Genomic DNA, 27,143 nt, shown 5'->3' on the forward strand with positions numbered 1-27,143 from the left:
GATGTTTATCCATTCGTCGGCATCGCGAAATTCAAGTGCACGCGCGGTGCACCTGGAAGTCGGGTCGGCGAGGGCGAGGGCGAGCGCTGCGAGGAGTGCGACGCGAGGCCGGGCGCTCCGTCATCGCCAGTCGCGCTCGTCTCGGCCGGCACTGGCTCGCGCGCCGCGCGCACGTTTCCGTCGCGTCCGCGGGTGCTCGCGGGCTCGCGAGTCGTGGAGGCTCGCGTCGCGGCCCGTTCGGCGCTTGCCGTTCATAGTATCGCGCGCGCCGTCGAAAAACGCACACCGCAGCCGGGCGCTCGCGTCCACGACTCGTTCGTTGACATTGCGCATCGCGCCGCAAAGAGATCGCGCATAGCTTCGCTCAGTTCGCTCGCAAGCACGCGTCGGTTTGCTTCGCGCACCCCCTGTAGAATAGGACTCCTTCAGTGCGCGCGTCAACTACTCAGACTGCCCTAACAACCCCGAAACTTTGCATTTCACTTCTCTCTCGACGGACTCGAAAGGTAAGAGACCGCCAGCGATTGTTTCTGATTGTTAATAGAAGCACGGAGTGCCGTGCCGCTCCGACGAGCGAAGAGAAAGTGCAAAAAAGGCGAAATAGTTCGCATTCCTCACCAGCGGACAACCACGTTCACCGTTGAACACCAAAAAGGTTTCTTTATGTCTGTATTATGTTTTTTTTTTTTTGCACACGCACTCAACTTACCCCGAGTAGCACATGTCATTATTATCGTTGCAGTCAAAGTCAATTTTGCGCCGAAAAATACACTTCATGCATGCTTTCGTGCGCTGTCAGAGTTTGCGGGGGTTCGTGTCGAGGGTAGAATGAGTGCGAGCATGTGAACAAGTGTTTCACCCTTTCGCCGTTCCCGAGGACGCGCAAGTGTTGGTGGTTCGCCACTTCCTCCTACGCGAATGTGGCTCAGGCGTATGCCGCGGCATGAATGAAAACGAAATCACGGCGCTTGACGTCAAACGTGGATTCGGAGCGTTTACCTTGGTCACGATGCATGCATTCGCATACACGGATGAATGCTATTGTTGCGCACAACCCGCAAAACATTACGCTACATCGCTAAATATTTGATTCACGAATGTCAATAAAAGTGGAAAATAGAGCCGCGCGGCGTTCTTAAACAAACGTCTCCGCGAGCAACAAGTCATTTGTTTGTCAAAAGTGTTGTGTTGTGGAGAGTTAATGCAAGCGGAATTTGACGCTTCTGTATCACACACACGAACGGCCAAATTAATAATACACTGCATAATCGCGATGCGGCCTTGCCTCGCAAATCGGCCAAACGTATAATAGACGCACGCGGTGAGGTGCACGACACGCGACCACCCGCAAAAGACAAACAAACAACAATCTCGCGTAACGCTGGAAATCCGTGATTAAACACATGCTCGGAGCAATCTCGAGCACATGTAGTGTACAATGGAAGTGCAATGACGCTATCGCGCGGAATCGCGATCCACGGCTTTATCACAACCAACGTCATGCAAAAACGAAAAACAAGGGCTGAGCGGATTTGCGTACGGTGATTATTTCCGTGACATTGCCCGAACACATCGACAAGGTTTTCGCGCTGGGAAAAGGGGACAGTGCGCATATTTTAAGCAAGTGTAGGCGTAAAATAAAACTCGACACTTTCGTTGATTCGATCATGATTAGTGATTAAGAGAGATAGCGAGCGGGGGAGAGAGAGAACCAACCAGCGCAACACCGTTCGTTTCAACCGCGTACGAACGAGTCAATCCAAAAAGAATGCATGCCAACCACATTTCACTCGCAACTATCAATCGCATAAACAAATTACACATCGTTGCTAATGTTTAGCCAACTGCGGCGGCTGCGCGCACACTCGGTCTCGCATGTCACCGATAACTACCTGCGCGCACGCGTAAGTACACATGTTCCGGAATGTTTATTTGTTTCTCTTGGTGCCGCATTCGCATAATTTGAATTATCGATAAGCGCTTTAAGTTTCGGCAGCTACTCGACAAGGCCTTGAGTGTTAAAGGTGGCGAACGCAGAAGGTATTTATATAACACACTAGACAATATTATAGGTATCAGCGTAGAATGTTGCGAATCATTAATTCGCCACTGCTCGAATCGAATTTCTTAAATATGCAATTCTACAGCACCTTCGGTAAGCATGCAACTCAACACTCAATTACCACCACTGACCACTGACCAGTCTTGTAATGGATGCGTTACGACTGTCACATGCGTAATAGTGATTTTATTACGCGCTGCAAATAAGAAAACCTTAAAATGTTGAAATGTTTCGTCGGTATTTTGTGGTTTCCGAAGCGCAAATCGGGAAATACGCATTTGATAAGTAAGATGAATATGGAGACAATCAATTCAAAGTTCTACAAGCTCCGCGTATAGAATTTGCCGAATTATCAGAAATAGTGCATTGCAAATATGTAATCTCATTGTTCGGTATTGACGTGTTATCGCTCGTGAATTACAGCGAGCGATCGTGATTATTGAATGTGCGTTCGAACGTAAACATAAAAAATTATCAAATTCAACATTTCAATAGGCCGATAAGCCAATTGTTTGTTTGTGCGCGCTCGTGGTGGCCCACACCTCTGCTTCACGCGGATAATCTTGAAAATACCGCGCACCTCGAGCATTAGTAGGCCACTTAAGTTATGCTCGCGCTCGAATTCGGCTTCTCTAAAAAAAATCGAAATGCAAATATGTACTAACGCGTACGCGATATGTACTAGCGATCAGATCTGGCCAAGGTCGTTGTCGGTTTCGAGCTCTTGTGTTAGATCGAGCTCGCGCGTTAACGAAGTCGAAAAGGCACAAAACGATTGTTGTTGTAGTGGTCAAAGTTATGCGATTCGATCTTGTCGAACCAGAACGTTTAAGATCAAATCCACTTTTTTGCGATGTGATTTTGTTTTATAATGTCACTTGTCTAACTATCCGCGGGCGATGTGCGTGTATTGGTTGTCGCACACGGCGCGAGCGCCGAGAAAAGGAAGGTGTAGCTCCACACCTGAAACCGATTGTGTTGTGAGTAAAAGTTTCAAAATTGCAATCCGAGTATTCGTCGAAAGTAAGTTGGCCTTGGCATTATGCGCTCATTTTTATGCCGAAATTCGCGCTTATCGTATATTTATCACTGTCATTATTTACTAGCTCGGCGTTTATTACATAAACACCGTTCAAGAGAAGACTACGACTGAAAGGTTACCGATGTGACACCAGACTTAATGCGCTTGCACAAATGTGTCGTAAATCGCGTGGTGCTGATCATCAAATTTGCAATTGTTGCCGTCTCGTCAGCCACATCCCGAAACTGTGGCTCCACGAGTGCAATCCTGAGCAGACAAAAAACCATACTGCCTTGCGAAATGAAAATCGCGTCCGTGCTACCGACCGGTAGCAAATTATAAACGCGGTGCAACTTTTACTCTTGCGACGCGTTCTTTCACTTCGCTCAGCAATTACCCATACCAGTGGTATTAGAATTAAAGCTCTATAAGGACCACTTGTCAGCCACTACTGATTTTCATTATCTTGCTTATCAATTGTACACGAAGCGCATGATAAGGTGACGGCGCACATTAGCTGCCGACGGGACACGATGCGGATTCAGATCGATCAGCTGATTGCGGTGTTCGCATATGACAAATCATCAAGTTCACGACCTTGCGTTTGCGGTTCATCACAAACCACCGAATTGCCATCGAATTGCCATCACTCGCGCGGCATTAATCTCGAAATTTGAGGCGCGCAGCGCCGCGGGTGCTGGCGGATAGGTGATAGTTGTTTGGTTACTTTCTTGCACACGTCGAATGGGTTATTGTACTATAAAGTCAGTCAGTCAGTCGGTAGCCGAATGCGACCGGCCAAAACTCGTTTACGCGATTGACCGTTTGGCATTTCCTGCGCCGAGCGGAGCGCACTCGACCTTATAGCGTACCAGCTCCAGCCGCCGAGGCAACCGCCGCCCTTTCCAACTGCAACTTTCTAAAGCCTCAGAGCGACGGCGGCGACGTCGTCGTCGCTTTTACCGGCCGCGCGTGAAGCGCTCGTATGGCCCGATTAAAATTTCCAATTATACGGTGAGAAAAATACGTTGACGCTGGATTTGCATGGTTGACAATTAATTGTTTTACATGCGTGCAGCAGGTTGCTAGGGAACTTGGTTGTCGGAGCCTGTGGATAATCTTATTTCCAGTTTACCCCAGATCTAGTTTACGGCATCTCAATCCTATAATTTCCTAATTTTATTTCATATAATTAGACATGGACCGACCGTGGGCTTCGCTCAGTCGAAATTAGGAAATTGTAGGACCGTCGGATGGGGATTATTTAAAACAAAGAGAACATTTATCTTTTGTTGTCAAATGGTATTTAGAAAGACTAAAATGCTTCAGGAATAATGTATTTTTCTACTTCCACTTTTTCAACGGTTTTGCGACACGAAAAGTGGCACTTTAATCACGGCTTTAGTACTTTAGTCACGGGGTGGAGCTTGCGCATGCGCATTTGCCTACGGTTCAGTGCACGGCACAGTTAGTTCTAATTTATTAATACAACTAAAATTATAATCACAAAAATCAAAGTCAAATACTAACTTACACAATAGGTCTCCGGATTTTGTAAAATTCATTTAGTATGCATCTGTGGATAATTGAAAAAATTGCCGCCCTGTTTTATAAGCCGTACACACGTAGCCACGTAACGAGATATTGCGTAAATGCATTTCCACATCTATAGTCTACTTAGTAATTTTTTCTAGGATTGTATAAAGCAAGGAACAATAGATTGAATTAGGACACTGCTGAAAAAAAATGGTGTTGATTGCGAAAAAATGTAGATTATTTACCATGGTATATGGTAAATAATAATATGGTAAATAATAATATTTTAATAATATTTAATCAGATACGACTTTGGTGATACGAGTTAAATAACAAATTTTCAAAGTCTTCAAATCTCCCTTTATTGTTAAATTGAATTCTGAAGAAAAATCAATAAAGATGAAATGTGTCATTTTTAAAATAATATAATAAACTAATATAATATGTAATATTGAAGTAAAATCACGTTTCGTAACAAATTTCTTAATTAATTTTGATATAATCTTGCATAAGCTGTGGCAATCATCCCTTAAATACAGTTTTTTTTAGTCTATATCGAATTTAGTACTGCTGTTTATTTGGTTGAATTCTAATTTGGCATTTAAAATAGCAGAGCAAAGTGAAATTTCGTATTTAAAAATAATACGCCGCTTGATTGCAATCTGTGGTCAGAATCAACAACCTCTCCGTTCCAAAAGAAACATGAAAATCAACGCGCCGATGCATAGCGATTGGTTCTGCCGCCTCTACCGGCCTATCCCTCGCTCTCTTCCGATGCCTTGTCATGCCCCGATAACCGATTTCAGATCTGGCGCCTTATTTGCAATCAACTTGAGAAATGTTGTCACATTAAAAATCTATGATTGTTGCATAAATCTAATCTATTTATTTTTACTCTTGTGCGCACGCTAGGGGACGTGGGCGTTATTCATTCCAAGAGGGAAATTGCGCAATTTGTAGACTTATTCCATCCAGTCGTCAACTTCCTTTTTGTTTTCGTCCTATTTCTAGACAGGCCTGAAACTACTTCAGTGCTACATGTTTTGAATATTGCGTTTCGTTTTATTTCAAATCTGTAATTTAATCACGATTAGGTCTTTTTGGGGTGACAAAGATCAAGTCCTATTTTACACCTGCACTCGTTAAAGTCGCATAATGAGAAAATATTCATCAGAAATGTGTTTCTCTTAAAGTTATTCGGTGGAACAAAATGTGTTAACAATTTTACTTTGCCGCTGCTGATCGCAATCGCGACAGTGCACGTCAAGTTTTCCAACTTGCTCGCTTCAAACTAACCACTCTTAAACTTTTCAGAATACCGCAGATACTTCAGGGTTGGTGGGGAATTAGAGACGCCTGCGGAATTGCCGATCCACCAAGTTCGTAGTGGTTGCGCTGCTCAATAAACTAATTAAAATTTGTACGCTCATTATTTCCGCCAAGTGGGCAATCGAGAAACCTTTATTTTATAGCCGAGCTAGTTACAGTAAACACGATTTAAATTCCATTGAGACGAAATTGTGCTCATTATTTAACGCGTACCACGGCATTATATTGGAATATAAGCGTCTATAAATAAACTATGCGGGGAAATATTAGACGTAATTACAAGTGAAATGCATGAATGCCTAAGTTTACAAGGTCAGGAGCAGAACAAAGAAAGAAGGAATCAGTTCCGGCTGTACTTCAGTCCTGAAAGCGACTAGAAACTTAAAAATACTTTCCGATAAAAAAGGAGGCTGTTTTAGATAACTTGATAAACCGTAATAAATATGTGGACATTTAAAAAATATTGAAATAGAGGTAATAAACCTTTAAAAAATGTAATTGGGACCTGCCTCTAAGCACAAAGAGAAGACACATTTTGCTCCTAACAGCTTAGTGCACGAAGCACCCGATTACAGCTCGAAAATTTCCGAATTTTTTTGCCAAAAAACAAGGCTTTGGTTTTTTTATTTTGATTAGTCTTTAAGGGTTGTGGTCATGTAATAAACTATATTATGTACGAGCACAAACGTGATAAAACGCCGGAAATTAATGTGCTCTTCCCTTTTAAGTATTGATGATAAATATATCTGCTTGCGCATTCTAATTTATTTAAGTTTCTATTAAATGCATTGTAACGGAAACTAAAGAAGGTCAAGTGAAAGCAGATTTTTTGGAAAGTTTGGCAGTTATTGAACTAAAGTTGAAGCACTTTAAGCCCTGGGGCTTTAGGGGTGGTTTTGAATTATACTCCTGTTGGTTTATTATTGCGACTACTGTCTTTACGTGTTTCAAGTTGAAGTATATTATATTATATTATATTTGAACTTTTTATGCTAAATTAAGATAATTGTTGATGTCGATTAATTTGGGGCACAAAGTGTTCATTGCAATAAGTAATTTGAATTAAATTGACGATATGGATATATTGATAAAGCAATTCGATAATATCGAACGATACGATAAAGGAATCGAAATAACGATGTTGATCTTGAAATTCTTCTTCCTGATTTCTACTATTTCGTTTTCTTTCAGCTCTTCGGTAGAAATGCCTGCAAGGAAAAGTAAATTCCCGTCGTGTTACAATAATATGTTTAACAGTTTTCACGTGCTCATTCAATTCAATCGTTCAATTAAAAAAATTGTAAAATGTTTGAATTCTTCTTACTTCCGCTTTGTTTTCCGCAAATTTTTTGGTAAGATCAAATAACAAAATTCGAGTTTAATTTTAGTTTCAGTCCGAAATATTGACCAAAAAATGAATTTAAATTGAATAGTGTTATTGGCAAAGACAAGGGTTATTCAAACTGGTAGCATTTCGCTGAGTGAGTAGGTACTTGCCACAGTTCACTTTGCAAACAAAGAAACAACGTATCCGTGAATTTGTAGGTGGTTCGCAAAACATTAAAATCTTGTCACTCAGTGGAAAATCATTGTGGCGTCGCCTACGTGCGCGCATCTTGAAAGTACTCGCCAGACGTAAATTTATATGCAAGTTTGTTGAAATGTGAAAGCGCTCGAGAATACACACGGACTCCATCTGCGTCTACAGCTCAACGATATATAGTGCGAGGCACAATTAAAGGGCAAAGCGGGGGAACAAGTTTACAAAACTCCGAATGTAAAGCACATACGTACATTGAAGTATTTCTAAAATGTGCTCAATGCATTGCACAGTTCCATGCATATCTGTATAACGCGTCATATATTTTTTCCATCATGGACCCGATACAGATAGAGCAAAATCGTTCACGACCACTTGCTTATTTTTATGACATATTGTTTATTGTTAAACTCATTTAAATGGCAGAGGTAATATTATTTATGGTAACATATCGTGACATTTTTATCATCGCCTCGTGCATCAGGCGCGCGCGCGCGCTACCTGATTTTCTATGACGTTATCGAATATTTTCGCGCGGTACAACACGCAAGCCCATCATGTAGCGCTGTGCTCACCTTGTGTCATTGTGCGATAGGAGCTTTTGAACCAGCAAAACACCAAACAAAATTCAATTAACGCGCCAATATAGGTAGGGTAGACTGGGTACGGTAGTACCAGGGGGGCGGTAGTACCAAAGCAAATATCTCGTGAATAGTTGAGCACAGCCCTATGCGTTCAAGGAGTGATAGTAGCCGCATACAAGTTGAAGTATGTAAGTTGTAAGTTGAGTCACACAAAGCCAGTTACACGCGTGTAGGACGTGTTTTTGATTTTTTGAGATCAAAAGTAAATATTTGATGATGAATTGTTTTTAGTTTTTAAATCTTGTCTTGCGTGTTATATTATTCATGTGTGTTTATTGAAAATAAATGGTTTTTGAAGAATAAAGGTATGTTAATCAAATTCTTGTATCTCTATTATTTTTTTTATTATTAAATATAATTTGGAAAATGTCCACATGGGGACGGTTGTACCAAATAATATGGGGACAGTTGTACCGGTATAAACGACCCCATGCCTTGTATTATTTTAAAGTAAAATTTCTTTTTCTTTCTAAACGTAAAACGTTTGCTTTATATTAGATGCCACGAGTACGTATTCACAAAACAGGAAAAGGCCAACATGATGATAGCGCTTATATCAATGCCTATGAGTGTATATTGAGTGTAAGAACTGGGCTCATGAGCAATGCACTGACGGAGAACCCAGCTACGTATGCAATAATTGTGATTCCAACTAATTTTATTGTTGCACACATAGCAGGACATTTAAGTATAATTTTAAAAGTGTTTTCTTTATTGTAATAAATACGTTTATTGTCATAAATAAGTTTTATTTCTGTATGGTACAATCGACCCCACCCCTGGTACAACCGTCCTGAGGTCTGAGGTCGGTTGTACCATTTCTCACCCACAACAAAATTTAGATTTATGAAGGTACTTGTAACCTTGAGGGATTAAAAATATGGGCAAAACGTAGCCAGATGATTAGGCATTAAACTATGACAAGTACCATTGGGCTAAGTAAAATCCTATTAAGCCTACAGGCAAAAATCTAAAAAATGGTACAACCGTACCCAGTCTACCCTAAACATGCTTTTTGCGACAGGGCCCTTGGTCCTTGAACTGTAATTCCCACTTTAATTACTCCGAGGAATTCAATTACAATTGATTATGGTTACACGAGGTGAGAAATGTTAATCGCGCATCATTTGAAAAACGGCTTTCTCCTCGAGGTGTACACGTATGTACTTTAATACTTCGTCGATTCATAAGTGTTTATTATTTTTAGCGCTCGCATGGGGTGAAGGGTTGCGATGGAGAGAGCAACGGCGTTAAACTTCCGCGCGGCGACACGGAACATAAATTACGGGAACAAGCGGATCCTCCGCGACACTTTTAATGCTTCGCGCCGTTGCTCTCGTTTTATTATGTTCGCAGTCCTTTTCGCTGTCCTGCCTCTGCCCCAGCCCAACGCCCCACACTAAAAGCATCGTTATCGATATTATTGTTTCATTATTGCCTTCGGTGTGTCACAGTGTGCTTACAGTAATCGCATAAAATACAAACGATTGTTAACTGTCACTACCACATTCGCGGTTGCATAAGTAGAGCTCCGAGAATAATTTAGCTCGGGACCTAGTTTTTCTGATTGCGTGCGGTGCACTAATTGATGCAGTGAAGACGTCGTGATGCAACAATGAATGGTGGAAGACATTTTTACTCGAATACACTGCACACACACACACACACTTTCCACCCCGTTTCGCAATTCGTGCGTCCTTTTCATGGCGCTGATTCTCATCTAACCGATTGCGCGCTGTGTGCACAACGTTATAAAATGGGTTTACACAATCGATTCGTTTGTTTACATGGATTCAGATTCGCTTTGAGAATGAAATACTGCGCGCTCTTATCAGTCGCGAGTGAAAAACGCCGAATCGAAGGCGGCAGAGCGAGTTGGCCAGAAGAGATTTTACGGATTGAGCTGGACTTGTTTGTCAAACATGTACTAAGATACCGGTGAAATTGACACAAAGCAAATTAAGAATTTTTTGCACTATGTGTATTTTATTTCGAAAATTTCATAAAATAATGTCAATTTGGAGATAAAAATATTTCTTGTTTTATTTTAATGAAACAAGAAGTGCAAGTACTGATTATAAGTTTTTTTTCTTTTTCTTTAGCTAATAACATCTCTGTAATAAATTTAATAAAAATGTGACTCATAAGGAAGATTAGCCTAGGATGAACCGTTTTGACGTTTTTTTTTTTCAATTTCATAATTTGCACTTCTTGATCTACGAGAATCTAGCTTTAGTATTTGCAACTCATTTTTATAAATTGTGAATACACGCAATCGATTCTCTCGATGCACGTTTGTCGTTTAATGTTGGAATTGAAATTGTAAATATTGAGGCGAGCTATATTCTACAATTGCTAGATGCCAGCCAAAAGCTTATGCAGTGTATTTTGTATGCGGAGAACAAGCAAGGTGTTAAAGTTAATTTTCCATTTTTCAAACGCTATTCAAAGCGTATTCCGAATGTCATGTAATTTCTTTATTCCTCGGGCGCTGACGTCTTATTTCTCCAGCGGCGCTGAAGCACGCCGCGCGGATGGATTCGACTTAACAATGTCTTATCTGCTTGGCAGGCGCGCGAGTCTCTTTCTACAAGCGTGCATAAAAATGCGTTTCTTTCGTTGGGCAGCGCGATGTGCTCGCACTCGCAATGTTTTATTCCTTTCCGCGATAAAATTTGCGTTTTTTTGAGTGACATGCGACGTGAGAGCGTTGATACTCGCACACAAACTCGGGGGGCAGCGGTACGAAGTGATGAGCGAATTTTGCAGATGAAATATTTATTTTAAATTGGATGCGAAATAATGTGCTACAACTATTACTCGCCGCATCAAAGTAGAAAGCATACGCGTTCACCGCGACGGCCGACAGGGCACAAAATACTCAAGAAATAAATTACGTAGCGAAATTTCGCAGTTACAAGCACAATATTTCTAGTTGAATGAGAAAAATTCAACGTTATAATTATGGCCACAATCGAAACACCGCCATTCCGGGCATTTGACACTTTAATTGCAAAGTGAAAGCTTTCTTTGAAGCGAATCAGTGAGAGGGTGACGAAATTGGCGAATATTTATGTACATATATGCAAAATGATCATTTTTGCATCTTATATGCCCGTGCGGAAAACGAGTATTTATCGCCATTAGATTGTAGCCATCGATTTGATGACGCCGCGCTTAATGCGATATCTTCATGCGGAAATTGGATATAGTTTAAGCGAATCACCGCCTATTTCAGGCGGCGCACCTAATTCGCAATGACACTTGGACGCGCATATGGAAGACACATCTTGCGAAATCCAATAATGTTGACGTTATGTCGGGCATGAAGTGCACGGGTCCAAGTGGCGCTGGTAGATCAAAGGCGCTGCATGTACTGCTCTTTCAGTGGACATTCTACACATCCTGACTTTGCCTCCCTTTGTGCCCGAAATGCATAAAGGCAGAGAGCAGCGTACCATGCGCGTCTATTGTTGATGCATACGAAAAATGCCAGATACATCATTGTGTGTGTGTGATATGAGGATTGTTTATCAGTCAGCTGGAAAACTGACTTCTTTTTCGCACAGTTAGAAAAAGTGAAAACTTTGTTTTGAAGTGTAAGTGTAAACTGATTTGGGTGTGTCGCGCAAAAATTTGATATTTGAGAAAGAATGTTGGCGGACCTTGATTGTGACGACTTGTAGTTCTTGACCATGCGTTCGAAGTGTATCGCCTTGTGTTTATAGTGTTAATAAAGTTAAGAGACAAACAAATTATTAATAATATATCATTCTACAAGAGCATTTTTTATATTTTTACACTTTTTAAGTCGTATTCATTGTCAAATCATTGAAATAATTACATTTATTTGATTGTAAATTTTATCAATGTGTAATTACACTCAAAAATGTAATTAATCAATGAAAATTGTCACTCGAAAGCATAAAACTTTCATTGTGTGCATAACAGATACAATTTAATACAATCTTACATCTAATATGAATATTGTGTCACATTTGTCACGCTATAACACACTGCTTCAGTTTCAGGCCACGACGCCCTTTCGATAATGCGGTCTCTGGAGATGACGTCGTGGCGCGAGGAGGAGGAAGAGGAGGAGGACGTGGAAGTGGAGGATATGGAGATGAAGCATGACGGAGACATGTCCGAGTCGAGTAGCGACGAGGCAACAAGCCGTAAGCGACGAAAGCACGGCGGCAGCGCTAGCAGCGGCGGCGGCTCGTCGGGCGGTGGGTCAGCCACGCGTCGCAGGAAGACATGCATTAGCGCACGCGAACGGAATCTGCGACGGCTGGAGAGCAATGAGCGCGAGCGCATGCGAATGCATTCCTTGAACGACGCGTTTGAAGTATGTCCATCTTGTCCATTTTTCATTTTCTGAGAAAAATAAAACTTATCTTTTCGTATTTTCCAGCAATTGCGTGAAGTGATACCACACATCAAGATGGAGCGAAAACTGTCCAAAATAGAAACGCTTACCCTTGCAAAAAACTATATAATGGCGTTGACCAACGTCATATGTGAGATGCGTGGGGCCGAGAAGCACTACACGTAAGCATTGAATATTAGTCCTTAAGACATTTAATATAAGAGTATATAATATAAGGGTAAATAACATGGTAATCAGTTCAGGCCATCAAACTTTGCTTACGCACGCAGTTCGTTTCATTTAACGCTGCATTATTCAGGAACTTTTAAACTAAATTTAAAAAAGTTTTATGTAAGCATTACGTATGACGGTCCTTTAGCTACTAGCCTTTATACTTGCACAAATTAACGACTTATAGTATGGATTGAAATTGATGGAATCCTTTTGGAAGTCAGCTACTTGGTTAGAGTTAGGTTGATTTGGCGTTTTTTTGTTCCGATTTTGCGTGTTTTTGCGAATTTTTTCGATTTTTACATCTTCAGCAGTTATTGGTACACAACCATTATTAATCAGAGTATAGAAAACATTCAGTTTCAGACCAAATTGGCAATTTTGAATTATTAGCTACATAACTATGTATCTCAACAAGGACTACAGCGAAAATACATAGTTGCTGGTACTTGAGAAGGATTGCAAGCATGATTTATTTATGTTCGAAACTAAATAATGATTTAGCATTATAATGATATATTTAAATGATATCATTATAATATGTTGCGATACTTGCATAGTTTCAACTGTAAATGCATAAGATGCGTAACGTGGCACAACATGTTGTGATAAAACACGTTATTATTGAATCATTTGAATGCTAAAATCAAAAACTCAAGATTTGTTATAGGTATATTGGAATATCTAGTTAGAAACAAGTTTAGAAACAAACTTGAACTTATCGCAAACATTGCATGCATGTTTTAATAACAACAGACAACAATCGTCTTTAATTACTGGTGTTTCAAGCAGTAGTGTATTGATTAAGAGGGAGTGTAGCGAGAGTTTAATCAATCGACGGTTTCACATAATTTTTCTACTTTCACCCTTAAAGAGCCGGTTTTTCCACTGTTTTGTGACATAAAAAGTAGTGTTTTAAAGACTTTAAAGCTGTGACTAAAGTACTTTAGCCACAGGTTTTAGTCACGGGGTAGAGCTTGCGTCTGCGCATTTGCCTACGTTGCACCGTAAGACTATATGAAATGTCATGCGCCGTCAGTCAAGCATTTCCCAGTAGTGTGCGAGCGATTTTCGAAGATTTAAAGTACAAAACTTCAAATACCAAAACCTAAACGTGGGAATTGAGTGGAAGTAGAAAAAGTAGGTACCGTAAGCGTCACGTGGCTAAACTTTGTTAAACACTCGATTAATTAAACGCTTGCTACACTCACTCTCAATCAATCTCGTGATAAAAACTTCGGTTTAGCCACTTGATATTTATTATACTTTAGTCACGGTCTTGGCCCTCCGTGTTTTAATTGCCCCTTTTTGTATCTCAAAACCGTAAGAAAAGGAAATAAACCTTTAATGAATAAACGATTTTAAACGTTTATAAGATACTAACTCTCATTATTTGCAGATTTCAAGATGCCGAGGGTGAAAGCACCGTAGATCTACCCGATGGCCAAACGGAGCGAGCGCCGACCATCGGGCCGGGCGTCCTGCGCGAGCCCAACAACAACTCGATGTTCCAGCAGAATCTAGAGCTGCAGGTTGTGGACGCAACGCTGATGGCCACCCGCTGAACACCTCTGAACTCACACACTCTTTAGTTTCGTTCCAAACATGACTTATATTAAGTTGTCTCCGACTGAGTGCGGAGTCTTCGGCCTGTTCTGTGCAACAAACACACACATCACCTGACAACTGGCAACGTTTCATTACTCTCGTATCTACGATCATTTGTCTTGATGGCCATGGCACTAGTTGAATTACCTTAATGACGAGGCTTAGATTAATTTGTTTTTGTTATATAAATCTATATGTATACATTGCGTTCGGCGACGGGCGCGCTTGCAGGACACGGACCTCAGCTCAAACCAACTCGCGCACGGATGATGGTGCTTCCCGAGAACGAGAACGGCGACCATGCACAAACATGAATATGTACATATTATATCAAATTGTAATGGTGTCCCTTCAATTACTTAATGTTAAACCTAGCCTAGCGCCGCGCTGCGGATTATTATACTTAATTAATCAGTGTGCTGGAAGTTACCTGACGAAGAAGGCGAGATGCGCGCGTTCTGCTGACTAACGGGTACTTGTTGATCTACTCATCCAAGCGTCGACTGCGTTTACCGTTATTATGTTATGATGTTATTATTGTTCTTTTCTCCATTCGTGGGCTGATTACTCGGCGTGCTCAAGAAGCCATCCATTTCCATCGACTGTCGATCGGTAGCCGTAGAAATCACTTTCTGTTTCGTATCTTATTTATTGATGAACGCCAAGCGACGCACCGCTATGATGACCTGTTATAGTAATTTTAGTATTTTGTATAGAATATAGTTTAGCTTATGTTATGTTCAAAACATAGTTTATGTATTAAGTCAAGTTCCAAATGCATAATGTGATATCCTCAATATGTAATTCGCTTCTAAAATCTGCGCGCTCATGACTAAAACCTGCGATACCGCGCGAAAGGAAACCAAGCTGAATTATATACTAAAAGATTAGGTCAATTTTTTTATTTTAAATCGATGACCGAAATATAAATATAGCATATTCATATATATATATATATATACTTCAAATAATTAAATATCTGTAAAATAAGAGAAGATAATATATTTTATGATGGATGGATTTTATGATTAAATGTATTTTCGTGTAATTATACAATGAAAGGCAAGTTGTGAATTGAATATTTAAGGGAGAAAATTAAATAAATTGGTTGCAACCGATGTGTTACCTTCGTTTTCTTGCACTTCCTCTACTACCACGCCGAAAGCCGAAAGGAAAGTTGGTAGTTTTATGAAAATGACGCCGTTTCCACTTCACGCGTCTGCAATTTTTATGTTTCTATGGAAAGTTATGACCTAGAAAGCCGCATTCGTCCGTAGATTCTCTTTCGATTCGAGCAGTGCAGTTCTCCACCGAGCTGATTCGATTCGATCCGCGCACAGCAACCTATTCTGTACGTGGCGCAAGTAAGTAGTTTAATCAGTTATTACTGGTTATTACGACAGTAACCTTCTTATTAGAGCGATGATTAGCGCGCATGCGCGCCGCGCATTTGCTCGCAGCCACTCGAAAAAATCATGCCCATGCTGATTTTGCTCATGAAAACATTTCGTGCTCGCCGTACGTGTGGTGCTGATGTGGTGTGTTGCGCATCGTGCTCACTGCGCTCACCTGTATTACACTAGGTCGTTTTGGTAAACACTTATACCGAGTGCATTTTCTGCGTAGGTATTCAAAACTTAAAAAGGCGACTGGGAACATTTTGAAAACATGTGGTTTTTTAATCAAGTACCAAATCATTTTCCGAAAGGAACAGGTAATGTATGCATATTAATATGTTGTATTTCTCATATTTGTTATTGCAATCATGTTGATTCATGTTGAATTTTACTTGCAGGAAAATTTATTCCTGGGGTCACCGATGTCATGCTTGATTACGAGCGGAGTGGTATATTCATGCGTTTCTACTATCCGAGCAATGCAAAAATTCGAATTCAGGTAATTAACAACGCGTGTAAATATGAACTTGAGCGTAATCGTTTGCTCTGCAGTCCGATTATTCGAATTGGATACCCGCAATGCCCGACTACGACTACATCGTCGGTTTGTCCAATGTGGCGATGATGCCGCCTTTTTTAATCAATTTAGCATGGCTTCGCTCAGGTGCTTTTACATGTACTATTCTGTATGGGTTTGGTGCTCACTGTGGTATTATAATTCCAGGAAAAATCAAAATTCCCGCAGAGTATGGTGCAAAGCTGCTGGAAGGCGATGAGCTGATCAAAGTGATTGTGTTTTCACATGGACTGGGCGCATTGCGCTCCTTTTACTCTTCGATTGCAGCCGAACTAGCGTCTCGCGGCTACTTGGTTGCTGTGGTGGAGCATCGAGATGAATCCGCTTGCCACACGTATTACTATGAGTCTACTGCAGCGGCCGCTGCCAAGAAGAAAACCAGCATTCCTTTCAAGAAAGTGTCGTTGGGTCCCGGTCATTTAGAAGCGCGCAAAAAGCAGGTAATATATCGTAAGGATGAGATACTACAGACCGTGGACTTTTTTGTACGCTTGAACGCCGGTACTGTACCGCATAATGTCATGGATGACGTACCCAACGCGCAACGCTCGGAGTTTTCACTGGAGGATCTCGTTGGTAGGATTGATGTGAAAAATATTTCGCTGGCTGGTCACTCGTTCGGTGCCGCAACAGCGCTGCTAGCCCTATCGGAACGTCCAGAACTTAAGTATGCTAAATTTAATCAATTCGGTATATCAGTAATTAAAATTTGTTTCTTGTTTATTACTTAGATGTGGCATCTTATTAGATCCATGGATGTTTCCCATAAAAGGCTTGCGATTGGATAAAAAAGTAAACCAGCCGCTGCTCTTTATCAACACGGAGACGTTCCACATCGACTCGAACGTTCGGGCTATGAGTCAGTTCTGGCGTGAAGATGATTCCAATCGCCAAATGTTTACTATTAAGTATATAGTTGAAGTGGTAGGTTGAATATAATTAATAAATAATTAATGAATGATTTTAGCAAATCCACACACGAGAATCAAACCGACTCGGTTCTCATTGCTGGTTACTGGCTGAATTGGTTCATGAAGAAAATTGATCCCAAGCTAGCTCTAAAAATAAATAACGCATTGATGTTGAAGCATTTGAATTTATACACGGGTGGAGAAGAAGCAACAACTGACATTGAAAAATTCCTCAGCGAAAATGAACAGCACTTTACGGCTGGATTGACTTTGCCGTGGGCGTAGTCGCCCATGCGACAGTTTGACAATGTTTATACAATCATGTATGGTATTAAGGCGCAACTTTTTTTTACGATTGAGGGTGATATGGCAAATAGGATATTTTTCTATAAACGTTTTCTACATTTAAACTGGCTTCGTTTTAGTATGCAACAAACTTGTTACTATCCTTCTATAATATTTACTTTTACGGTAATAATCCTTAGAAATCTTGCAAATATAAAAAGCAAACATAACTAAGCGGACGATACATGGGATAATCCAATAAACATACAATAACGCATTGTTAACGGTTTTGAGTCACAAAAAGTGCTACTTTAAATACGGACGGCTAAAGCCGTGAGTAAAGTACTTTATTCATGGGCATTATCTACGGGGCGGAGTATACGAAATGCCATGCGCCGTCATGCTCACGACATTCATAACCTTACATTTCCCTGTTGTGTGCAAGCAAATTTCGAAGATTTAAAATACAAAAATCTAAACATGGATATAGAGTGGAAGTAGAAAAAATAGCGTAAGTATCACGTGGCTATACGTTGAGTAAAGCCCTCGTTTAGCCACTTGATACTTAAGATACTCATACAACATAAAAATTAACATGGCGACAATACAACAATAGCAAAATTTATAAACACACGTGTAATGCAACTCAATATGCATAGAAAAAACTAACAGAAACATGCAAACACAATCCAAAAAACACACAAACGCGCTACAAAAACCAGCTTTTAACACACAGCCACCAACACAATGCAGGAGAAAAATACATTACGAATTCAAAAGGCCTCAATTGACAAATATTTAAACATTAAAGAAAACATACAAACTTATAAACACAAAATAACATTCAAATATTTCAATGAACAAACACACACAAGATACGACACAATATTTATAACCCTCCTTTCTATCTCTTTAAGTTTGCGGAGATAATCGCAATTGGAAAATAGGATAATAGGATAATTTAGGGGTTACAATTGCAATTTTTCATTATGAATTATTGTTTTTATCTCTTTTTAAAATCCATTCACTTAAGAAATTAAATAATAACAATAATTTAATTACATTAACAATAGTTGAATATTAGTGCAAAGAAATCAAGAGAAACGCTTTATTTTGCGCGTTGGTGAATTGATGAGATCCCTAAGGGTCGAAATAGCAATGCACATCATGTTTGACAAATACTTGCATTGATTTTCAATGATTTTGTTAATATATAATCATTTAACGACGATAACTTGTGAGGATTAAAGCGTTTCCTTTGATTCTAATAAGAATTTAAATATTTCCCGCGCGATTTTTTTCAAAAATAGCGCCTCCTGGAGTGTGCGAGTTCGCCGCCAGTCACTTTGCCGATCTATAGAATAAGCAATCTGTGAATTGCATCCAGTTCGTTGTCATAGCTTCCTAGACGCACGACACATCATGTCAACGACCTTGGTGAATAAATTGCAGCTGGGCCCCCAGGACTCAGTCTGCTACCCATTGCATGTCGTCTATTGCGGCAATTGCAGCATGCCCATTGAGGTTAGTACATAGTGCATAAGACTATACATCTGGAAATTACATCTCTTACCGCTTTAGTATTGCGAATACTATCCAGAGTACGACAAATGCAAAGTATGGCTGGAGAAAAATCTGCCATCGGAGTTTGCCAACTTAAAAGTGGGCGGTGAAGATTCAGGCGAAGGCAGTAATGAAGAAGAGAAAAAGCGGCAGAAACGTGGCGGTAAAGGAATGATAAAAGCCAAAAAGAAGGAAGATTTACCGAAACAAGTGTGTCTTTCAAGAGCACCCAGAGGGAAGAAGAAGAGTGTCACAGTAGTCACTGGCTTACACACATTTGGTATAAATAAAATCAGCTGTATTAACAACAAGAATATTAATTTATTCGTTTTGTTTAAGATATTGACCTGAAAGTGGCAGCGAAATATTTCGGGCAGAAATTTGCGTGTGGGTCATCAGTAACGGGCGAAAACGAAATTGTAATACAAGGCGACGTTAAGGACGACCTCTTCGATTTAATACCGGAAAAGTGGCCGGAGATCGACGAGGATTTCATTGAAGACTTAGGCGATCAGAAACGATAGAGTCAAGAGTAAGTTTTTACAATAGGCAAGCATAAGATGCGTTTTCAACAACAACAACACCAACACCGATTATTTTACGAACTTTTCTCTCAAAGCCGTGACCGGCTTTAATATTCTGTTTACATTTAAATTATGTTTTTAAATAATTGGCATTAAATAATGTCAATTCGGTGGAAAGTGTATTCACTTTTTATGCGAATATGTTATTTATACAGTTAAATTATGGTTAATAATGAAAATATGTTAATAGTGGGGTTGATTTGTCGATAACACCATTGCTGCACACTATAAAACAGACAAATACTTCAAAAAATGTATTTTTTATAGATAGGCGCATTTTATAACTTGATTGGCCTATAACTTATTGTGTAAACCTAATGAAAACCTCATATCTACACACTTGTGTTGCGATTTTAAGAATTAATAAACGTGTAACATAATGATTGATAAATTGCTAACTGTTATTGAGTCAATCATTGAAAACCCTTTCAAGACCATGGCCAAAGATGATACCATATTTTCCAGACATTTAATAAGTCATTATTAACATATTCATTCAAAAATATTTATAATTTTTGCTCCAAATAACAATTGAGATCATTTTTCTTTAGGAATGCCTAAATGGACATTAATAATGTTAAGAATTTCATTAACATGCGCGTCTGTAAGTCGCTCCTCACTGTTCTCCACAATCAATTGAATCTCTAATTCAGTTGTGGGTGGAGTATTGATAATCATCAGTTTTTCGGTTTTCTTGAGATTGTATGGTGCTAATGCTGACAGACATTTCCTGATTTTCTCTGGAATCTGTGTTTGACAGCCAGATGACTCCAGATATTTAAGTGCCTGTTAATAGTGCATATAATTTTAAATAATATACTAACTGAATTAATAGATTTATACTATTACTTCATATGTGATTGTTGCTAATTGTCCTTTTCCTGAAGTTCTTTGTTCTTTTATTTGTTGCAGATGTACCATGACTTCGTAGTTGGAGAGATTAGTGATTTCGTATTGCTTGCTGTAACATAGCAGGGCACATTGACAGGTAAAAAAATTTAATTCATAAATTTTAAGTTGCTTACACATCCATTTTAAATTTTGCGTAAATTTCGACAATGTTTTCGGAAGATAAAATTCATTGAGGTTAATTTTGAGAATGTGAACAAGTGGCGCACTCTCAGATGGCTGAATATGTTTAAATCTTTAATTTAAATGATAAAATAGATTAGAATTATTAAACTACATTAGAAAAATTTGAAAGAACAAAGCCTTTCATGTTATAATCTTCAAAGTTTTACTTATTTTGTCATATTTCATCATTTTTCAGTATTACACGTCAGTCTGTCAAAGGCGACTATAATGTTTGTGTCGACTTGCGGCATCAGCTGAGTCAACCAAATTCAATTTCTCGTGGCTAATGTTGATAACAAGCATCCATCTGTTCAATTACAATTAGTCAGTGTATTAGATTCAAAATTCCAGTGCAAGCACCACAATGGTGCGTGATTTTTTCGTCTTCGTGTAAGTTTTTCAAGTTCTAACCTCTATTCACTTAAAAATTAATTAAAGTTTAAATAATGGGAATGTTATTCAAATAATTCCATTCACCACATTATATTATACTTGATTAATTCATGTTCTTTGGATTTCTTAGCCTGGACACGCTCCTAACAATCAAAATGCTTTTCATGCTGGTGATCTTTGCCACAACTGTAACATTTCTCATCATCCCAGTGATTCTCCTCTTTATGAAGTGGCGTTTTTCTTACCGGCGCAAGAAAGATCTAGCGACACGCACAACAACACGCGTTGGACTCTTCCATCCGTACTGTAACGCCGGCGGAGGCGGCGAGAAAGTGCTTTGGGTTGCACTGCAAAGCATGAAAGAGAAGTATCCAGATGCAGAGTACTACATCTACACTGGTGATGCTGAAGCCACACCAACAGAGATCATTGACAAAGTCAACAAGAACTTGAATGTGAAGCTGGATATGAAAAACATCCACTTTGTATATTTAACAAGAAGAGTGTGGATTGAAGCTCAGATGTATCCCTACTTCACATTACTTGGGCAAAGCCTAGGCTCAATTTACTTGGGATATGAGGCGCTTTGTCAACTACATCCTGATATTTTCATTGACACCACTGGTTTTGCGTTCACGCTGCCGTTATTTAAATATTTAGGCGAGTGTCGCACTGGTTGCTACGTGCACTACCCGACTATTACCACGGACATGTTGAAACGCGTCGCGAATCGACGCGCAATGTACAACAACCGGAATATTATTGCGCGGAGTCCATTTTTGACAACTGGAAAACTGTTTTACTATCGTATTTTTGCATGGGTAGGTTTTCAACAAAAGAAAAAATAATTTTTATGTGATTTATAATATTTTGTTTAATTTTATTTCTAGTTGTACTCATTTGCTGGTCAGTGCTCAGATATCAGCACAGTGAACTCAACATTCACAATGGAACACCTCACGGATCTCTGGAACCGGCCCTTGCACTTAGTCTACCCACCATGCGACGTCGACCATCTTGTTTTAATGACGCGCGACAATCCCCGACCGAAAACCATCAAAATCCTATCACTTTCACAATTCCGCCCGGAAAAAGACCACGCAATGCAATTGCAAGCTCTCTACGAGCTGCGTGAAATCATCCCCGATGATCTTTTCGAACACATCACGCTTGTACTCGCAGGAAGCTGCCGTAACGATGACGACAGTAATCGTGTGCGCGACCTACGTGACCTTTCCAAACACTTGAGTCTCGAGAATAATGTCGAGTTCAAAATCAATATTCCCTATGATCAACTACTGGAAGAACTGCGCACGGCACACATTGGTATCCACACCATGGTGGACGAACATTTTGGCATCGGTGTGGTGGAATTAATGGCGGCCGGGTTAATCACAGTCGCGAATCGTTCCGGTGGGCCGTTATTAGACATCATCGAAACTTCCGAAGCATCACGACTCGGTTTTCTCGCGACGACAGCCGAGGAATACGCGCACACGCTGAAATTTATACTTTATTTGTCCGAGGAGGAGTTGGATGAGATCCGGACGAGAGCCAAAGCGTCCGTGGATCGCTTCTCAACGCGAAAATTCAAGGAAGACTTCCTGCGCGCAGTCGAACCCCTTTTTAAATCCGAGTATTGACAAATACGCTGTTCTCCTAGTCATAATTCGCATTTTTTTACTTGGGTACATAGCATAGGTATAAAAATCAAGTTATATACGAGTCTTGTTAATATTAATTTAATTTTGAATCATGACTTTAACTAAACCTGATGAAATTTTTGTAGTAATTGTCTAACTCCATCTGTAATGCGCATACGCGCGATTTGCTTCGCATTGTTTATGCAAGTCCTGCTTTTTCTTGATGACTTTCCCCGTGTTGTTGGACGCATCGATGAGTTCGATTGCCAAACGATCCCAGAACGACATCGGTGCTTCCTTGTCGCAGCCGGCATCAATCAACCAATTCATAGATAAAAATTGCGCTCGTCGGTCGGAGATCGGAACTGGTACCTGATACCGCACGCCACCGCGTTTTATCGGAGTAAGATGCATGATTGGTTTGCAGTTTTCCACCGCCACGTGGAAGATTTTCTTCGCATCTAGCAGGATCTTCTCTTTGTCCGCGTCGTCGGCTTTGTGGTAACGCGCGATTTGCGAGCGTTTGATTTTTTCGAATGTTTTTTCAACGAGTTTACGTGCGAGTTGTTTGTCGCCGTTGCGCATTAGATAGTTGGTGAAGAGGGCTACTTTATCGTCGTAGAACGGCGAGGAGGTTTGGTCTATGAGGGCGGCTCGCGTTGGAACGTGAGCGATTTTGCTAGCCTCTCCAGATTTGTATAGTGCTTCCTGTTCGGCTTTGTTGAAGACTGGTTTGATGTAATAAGGCGGGTATTGGGACATGCCATTTTGTTGTGTCACTAAACTAATGAGATATATAGATTAGTAATTTATGTTTGGGTGTTTTTCGAAGGGTTTTACCATGTTGTTGCTTGAAAAATTCGAGTTCTATGCAGAATTCGATGCAGGCAAGACATTTTTAAGGTTACCACTGTGATTTACACACTGATGTAACCTGGGTTGCCTATGCGCGTAAATTAAAACAATTTATTTATTATTAGACGTCTAAAAACACTCCGAAACAAATTTTTAACCAAAGAAATCAACAAAATATTTACTGATAAACTTGTTTAGTGCGATTATTTATTATATTGCAATGCAACAAAGTTATTTAAATTGTTTTTGAATTTCCGTACGATGCAATAAATGAAAGTCAAAAACATTGACTTTAACATTGTTATTTCTGTACTGATTGTTAAATTAGTAATAAGTAAATGATTTAAACACAAAAATATGTTTTAAAATTGTTTCCGCTGCCGTGAGTGAATCATGCCATTCATGCCACGAAGAATCGCGAAGCGACCGGCAGTCACGCCCACCGGCCGACCGGACCAGACGTAATGTCAGACGAAGTCCTGTAGGCAGTGTTGTGTCCCGGCTTCCTCGCGCAGCAGGATAATTCGTCGCAGCCGCTAACAATACACACGCCGGAAGCGTTCGGACAGGCGAGCCGGTGAGTGATAATCAGCTCCAGCATTCGGAAGCTGCGAATCGCAGCGTATTCCTCCCGCCACGATCGCAGTCGGCGCCGATTACCATATTCGGCAATAAGATATGGCCGACGAGCGCTGCCGCCTGACTAACCAGTGATAACATGCGTTTCAGGTGATAACGGTACTCCCGCTTTTATATAACGCTGAGCCGCCGCCCGCCGCGACGAGATCCACACTTGCCAAAGTTTTCTGTGATCTACTATTCATCTAAAATGAGTTACAATTGCAGTAAGTTGACTCAACTCTCATCTCCAAAGTGATTTTAATTTGCAAATATTTGGTGTGTTACAGAGTCAATTTACGCCACTTTGCCGCGAACGCAAAGAGGCCAACCCATCGTCCTCGGTGGTGATCCAAAGGGCAAGAATTTCCTCTACACCAATGGAAATTCCGTCATTATTCGTAACATTGAAGTAAGTGCAAAAGAAATGTACTGCATAGAAAAAGCATTACTCATTACTCATATGTTTGATTCGTTTTTGTTTGTTTATCACCTAGAATCCAGCAATCTCAGATGTGTACACTGAGCATTCATGCGCAGTCAACGTTGCGAAATATTCGCCGAGCGGTTTCTACATCGCGTCCGGCGATCAGAGCGGAAAAGTCCGCATCTGGGACACCGTCAACAAGGAGCACATTCTCAAGAATGAATTTCATCCAATTGGTGGACCGATCAAGGACATCGCATGGTCGCCTGACAATCAACGTATGGTCGTCGTCGGCGAAGGACGCGAACGTTTCGGGCATGTTTTCATGTCCGAGACGGGCACTTCGGTTGGTGAGATCTCCGGACAATCCAAACCGATCAACTCCTGCGATTTCAAACCAAGTCGGCCATTCCGCATCATCACCGGCTCGGAGGACAACACCATTGCCGTTTTCGAAGGTCCACCGTTCAAGTTCAAGATGACCAAACAGGAACACACCCGGTTCGTGCAGGCGGTGAAGTATTCGCCCAGCGGGAGTCATTTTGCGTCCGCCGGGTTCGACGGACATGTCTATCTCTACGACGGCAACACTTCTGATCTTATCGGGGAGATCGGATCACCCGCACATGCCGGAGGAGTTTACGGTGTTGCTTGGTCACCAGACGGCAAGCAGTTATTAACCTCCAGCGGTGATAAAACCGCTAAACTCTGGGACGTCGAAACACGCCAGGTTGTCTCCGAATTCAAAATGGGCGACACCGTTGACGATCAGCAAATCTCCTGCCTCTGGCAAGACAAATACCTGCTTAGCGTCTCCCTCAGCGGGCACATTAACTACCTTGATGTAAACAATCCGACCACTCCATTGCGCGTTATCAAAGGCCACAACAAGCCGATTACAGCGCTGACTTTATCTCAGGATCGCGCGTCTATCTTCACCGCGTCTCACGACGGTGTTGTGACTACATGGAACGCAGGATCAGGTGAGAATGATCGTATTAAAGGCACCGGACACGGTAATCAGGTGCAGGGCATGAAAGCCGACAATGAGACACTTTACACCTGCGGTATTGATGATTCACTGAAGCAGATCATCCTCGACGGCATCACTTACATCCCGGAAGATTTGAAATTGGGTGCACAGCCGAGGGGTATGGATATAATGCGTAAGAGTGGTACGAATATCACTGCCACCGTCAAGGAGGTGCATGTTATTCAAAGCAACAGAAAGGTGTCGTCCGTCCAGGCGAACTACGAGCCGTCGGCTGTTTCCGTCGCGGAAGGCATCTCGCACGTCGCTGTCGGCGGCAATGCCGATAATAAAGTGCACATTTATCAGCTGTCCAATGGGCAGTTGAGCGAGTTGAAGAGTTTGGAGCAGCTCGGACCCATCACGGATCTTGCATACTCACCGGATGAGAAATATCTGGTTGCGTGTGACGCGCATAGAAAGGTGGTGCTCTACGCTGTGCCAGAGTATGAACTTGCGAATAAACACGAATGGGGCTTCCATAACGCCAAGGTTAACTGCGTGGCGTGGTCACCGGACTCGACGCTGGTCGCCAGTGGAAGTTTGGACACCAGTATTATTATCTGGAGCGTGGAGAAACCTGCCAAGCATATTATCATCAAAAGTGAGTAGATTTGTTTCGGTATTCAGCAGGAAATGTTGAAATGGTTGATGCGCGGCGCGGTTTTCGGCTGTTACGCCTCCGCATGCGTTATTTTTGGCTCGTTTTATTGACCAGCTTTCCAGATATTTATTCAAGCTGATTGCCACGGTTTTATTTATATATATTTATAGATGATTTGTGCTTTTTGGGCGCACGCGGAAAAGATTCCAACTAAAAATAATCAAAGTGTAAAGCGTATTTTGTAATAGTTGTAATATGTTTGGTTGTTGCAGATGCGCATGCTCAAAGTCAAGTAACCCGCCTGGCATGGTTGGACAACAGCACATTGGTGTCCGTCGGGCAGGACTGCAACACCAAGCTGTGGACGGTTACACCGCCAGCCTAATTTCGATGTCAACGCAATCACCACGGCCGAAATATACACACCTACTACACACACACACGAACCCAATGTCTACGAAATATTTTACGAAACTTTATGGAACTGTTTTTGCGATGAACGTGAGTCCCGAATGTAGCGGCGGCGAGGGACGTTTTGCTACGCGCCACTCTATTTACATTTTCCTACCCGCTAGCGAATGCATTATTTTTGGTAACATGTTTCTTACTTCTTCCCATGGTGCGCCTAACACGATATGGCTTTAACAGACTCGTGTCAATTTCCCGTCATCTAACTATTTATCAATCATTGATAGCAATTATAATTTATACATAAGCATTTATTTTATCACCACTAATCGATTTATTTATGAATTCTACGAATGTGTATTGATATATATTGATGAATCATTTTTGGAGTGTTTATACAGATCAAAAAATAAATTAAAATCAATTTAATG

At 40.8% G+C, this 27,143-nt stretch overlaps 7 protein-coding genes and 1 long non-coding RNA gene across 10 annotated transcripts; 6 read left to right on the forward strand and 2 right to left on the reverse strand.

Moving 5' to 3' along the window:
- Positions 1 to 192: 192 nt before the first annotated feature.
- Positions 193 to 15,363, forward strand: dimm (basic helix-loop-helix family member dimmed). Of its 2 annotated transcripts, none has more exons than XM_065299330.1 (4): positions 193 to 506; positions 12,158 to 12,483; positions 12,550 to 12,686; positions 14,135 to 15,363. In XM_065299330.1, exons 2-4 carry the CDS (start codon positions 12,184 to 12,186, stop codon positions 14,298 to 14,300), a joined length of 603 nt encoding a protein of 200 aa, XP_065155402.1. In that variant the 5' UTR covers positions 193 to 506; positions 12,158 to 12,183; the 3' UTR covers positions 14,301 to 15,363. The 2 variants fall into 2 exon arrangements, with proteins under 2 accessions (XP_065155402.1, XP_065155410.1); XM_065299338.1 differs by lacking the exon at positions 193 to 506 and adding an exon at positions 1,885 to 1,904.
- On the forward strand, positions 7,045 to 8,877 carry LOC135794825 (uncharacterized). The gene is made up of 2 exons (XR_010548959.1): positions 7,045 to 8,437; positions 8,631 to 8,877. It is a non-coding gene; the product is annotated as an uncharacterized lncRNA (long non-coding RNA).
- Positions 15,364 to 15,802: 439 nt separating the features above from the next.
- Positions 15,803 to 17,638, forward strand: LOC135789467 (platelet-activating factor acetylhydrolase-like). 2 transcript variants are annotated; one of them, XM_065299319.1, is made up of 6 exons: positions 15,808 to 16,057; positions 16,139 to 16,239; positions 16,293 to 16,404; positions 16,465 to 16,984; positions 17,049 to 17,225; positions 17,285 to 17,638. In XM_065299319.1, exons 1-6 carry the CDS (start codon positions 16,012 to 16,014, stop codon positions 17,511 to 17,513), a joined length of 1,185 nt encoding a protein of 394 aa, XP_065155391.1. In that variant the 5' UTR covers positions 15,808 to 16,011; the 3' UTR covers positions 17,514 to 17,638. The 2 variants fall into 2 exon arrangements, with proteins under 2 accessions (XP_065155383.1, XP_065155391.1); XM_065299311.1 differs by having other exon boundaries at positions 15,803 to 16,057; positions 16,293 to 16,984.
- A 1,202-nt stretch (positions 17,639 to 18,840) lies between these two features.
- On the forward strand, positions 18,841 to 20,051 carry DENR (density-regulated protein). Its single transcript, XM_065302512.1, has 3 exons — positions 18,841 to 19,037; positions 19,095 to 19,356; positions 19,416 to 20,051. The coding sequence occupies exons 1-3, from the start codon at positions 18,936 to 18,938 to the stop codon at positions 19,598 to 19,600; spliced, it is 549 nt and encodes a 182-aa protein (XP_065158584.1). The 5' UTR covers positions 18,841 to 18,935; the 3' UTR covers positions 19,601 to 20,051.
- Positions 20,052 to 20,115: 64 nt separating this feature from the next.
- On the reverse strand, positions 20,116 to 20,874 carry Polr3I (RNA polymerase III subunit I). Its single transcript, XM_065302629.1, has 3 exons — positions 20,686 to 20,874; positions 20,510 to 20,621; positions 20,116 to 20,446 (listed from the first exon to the last, which is right to left on the reverse strand). Exons 1-3 carry the CDS (start codon positions 20,691 to 20,693, stop codon positions 20,198 to 20,200), a joined length of 369 nt encoding a protein of 122 aa, XP_065158701.1. The 5' UTR covers positions 20,694 to 20,874; the 3' UTR covers positions 20,116 to 20,197.
- A 56-nt stretch (positions 20,875 to 20,930) lies between these two features.
- On the forward strand, positions 20,931 to 22,907 carry Alg11 (ALG11 alpha-1,2-mannosyltransferase). The gene is made up of 3 exons (XM_065301502.1): positions 20,931 to 21,124; positions 21,258 to 21,948; positions 22,018 to 22,907. The coding sequence occupies exons 1-3, from the start codon at positions 21,099 to 21,101 to the stop codon at positions 22,768 to 22,770; spliced, it is 1,470 nt and encodes a 489-aa protein (XP_065157574.1). The 5' UTR covers positions 20,931 to 21,098; the 3' UTR covers positions 22,771 to 22,907.
- Positions 22,854 to 23,772, reverse strand: mRpS7 (mitochondrial ribosomal protein S7). The gene is made up of 2 exons (XM_065302282.1): positions 23,611 to 23,772; positions 22,854 to 23,554 (listed from the first exon to the last, which is right to left on the reverse strand). Exons 1-2 carry the CDS (start codon positions 23,664 to 23,666, stop codon positions 22,924 to 22,926), a joined length of 687 nt encoding a protein of 228 aa, XP_065158354.1. The 5' UTR covers positions 23,667 to 23,772; the 3' UTR covers positions 22,854 to 22,923.
- Positions 23,773 to 24,046: 274 nt separating this feature from the next.
- flr (actin-interacting protein 1 flr) lies at positions 24,047 to 27,141 on the forward strand. Its single transcript, XM_065301123.1, has 5 exons — positions 24,047 to 24,202; positions 24,355 to 24,470; positions 24,534 to 24,655; positions 24,741 to 26,304; positions 26,577 to 27,141. Exons 2-5 carry the CDS (start codon positions 24,455 to 24,457, stop codon positions 26,687 to 26,689), a joined length of 1,815 nt encoding a protein of 604 aa, XP_065157195.1. The 5' UTR covers positions 24,047 to 24,202; positions 24,355 to 24,454; the 3' UTR covers positions 26,690 to 27,141.
- The last annotated feature ends 2 nt before the right edge of the window (positions 27,142 to 27,143 follow it).

The sequence above is a fragment of the Atheta coriaria genome, unplaced genomic scaffold (genome assembly GCF_025399875.1).
Source record: "Atheta coriaria isolate IRGN ID8LTWV9N9 unplaced genomic scaffold, Caltech_Dcor_3.1 hic_scaffold_1_pilon, whole genome shotgun sequence".
NCBI lineage: Eukaryota > Metazoa > Arthropoda > Insecta > Coleoptera > Staphylinidae > Dalotia > Dalotia coriaria.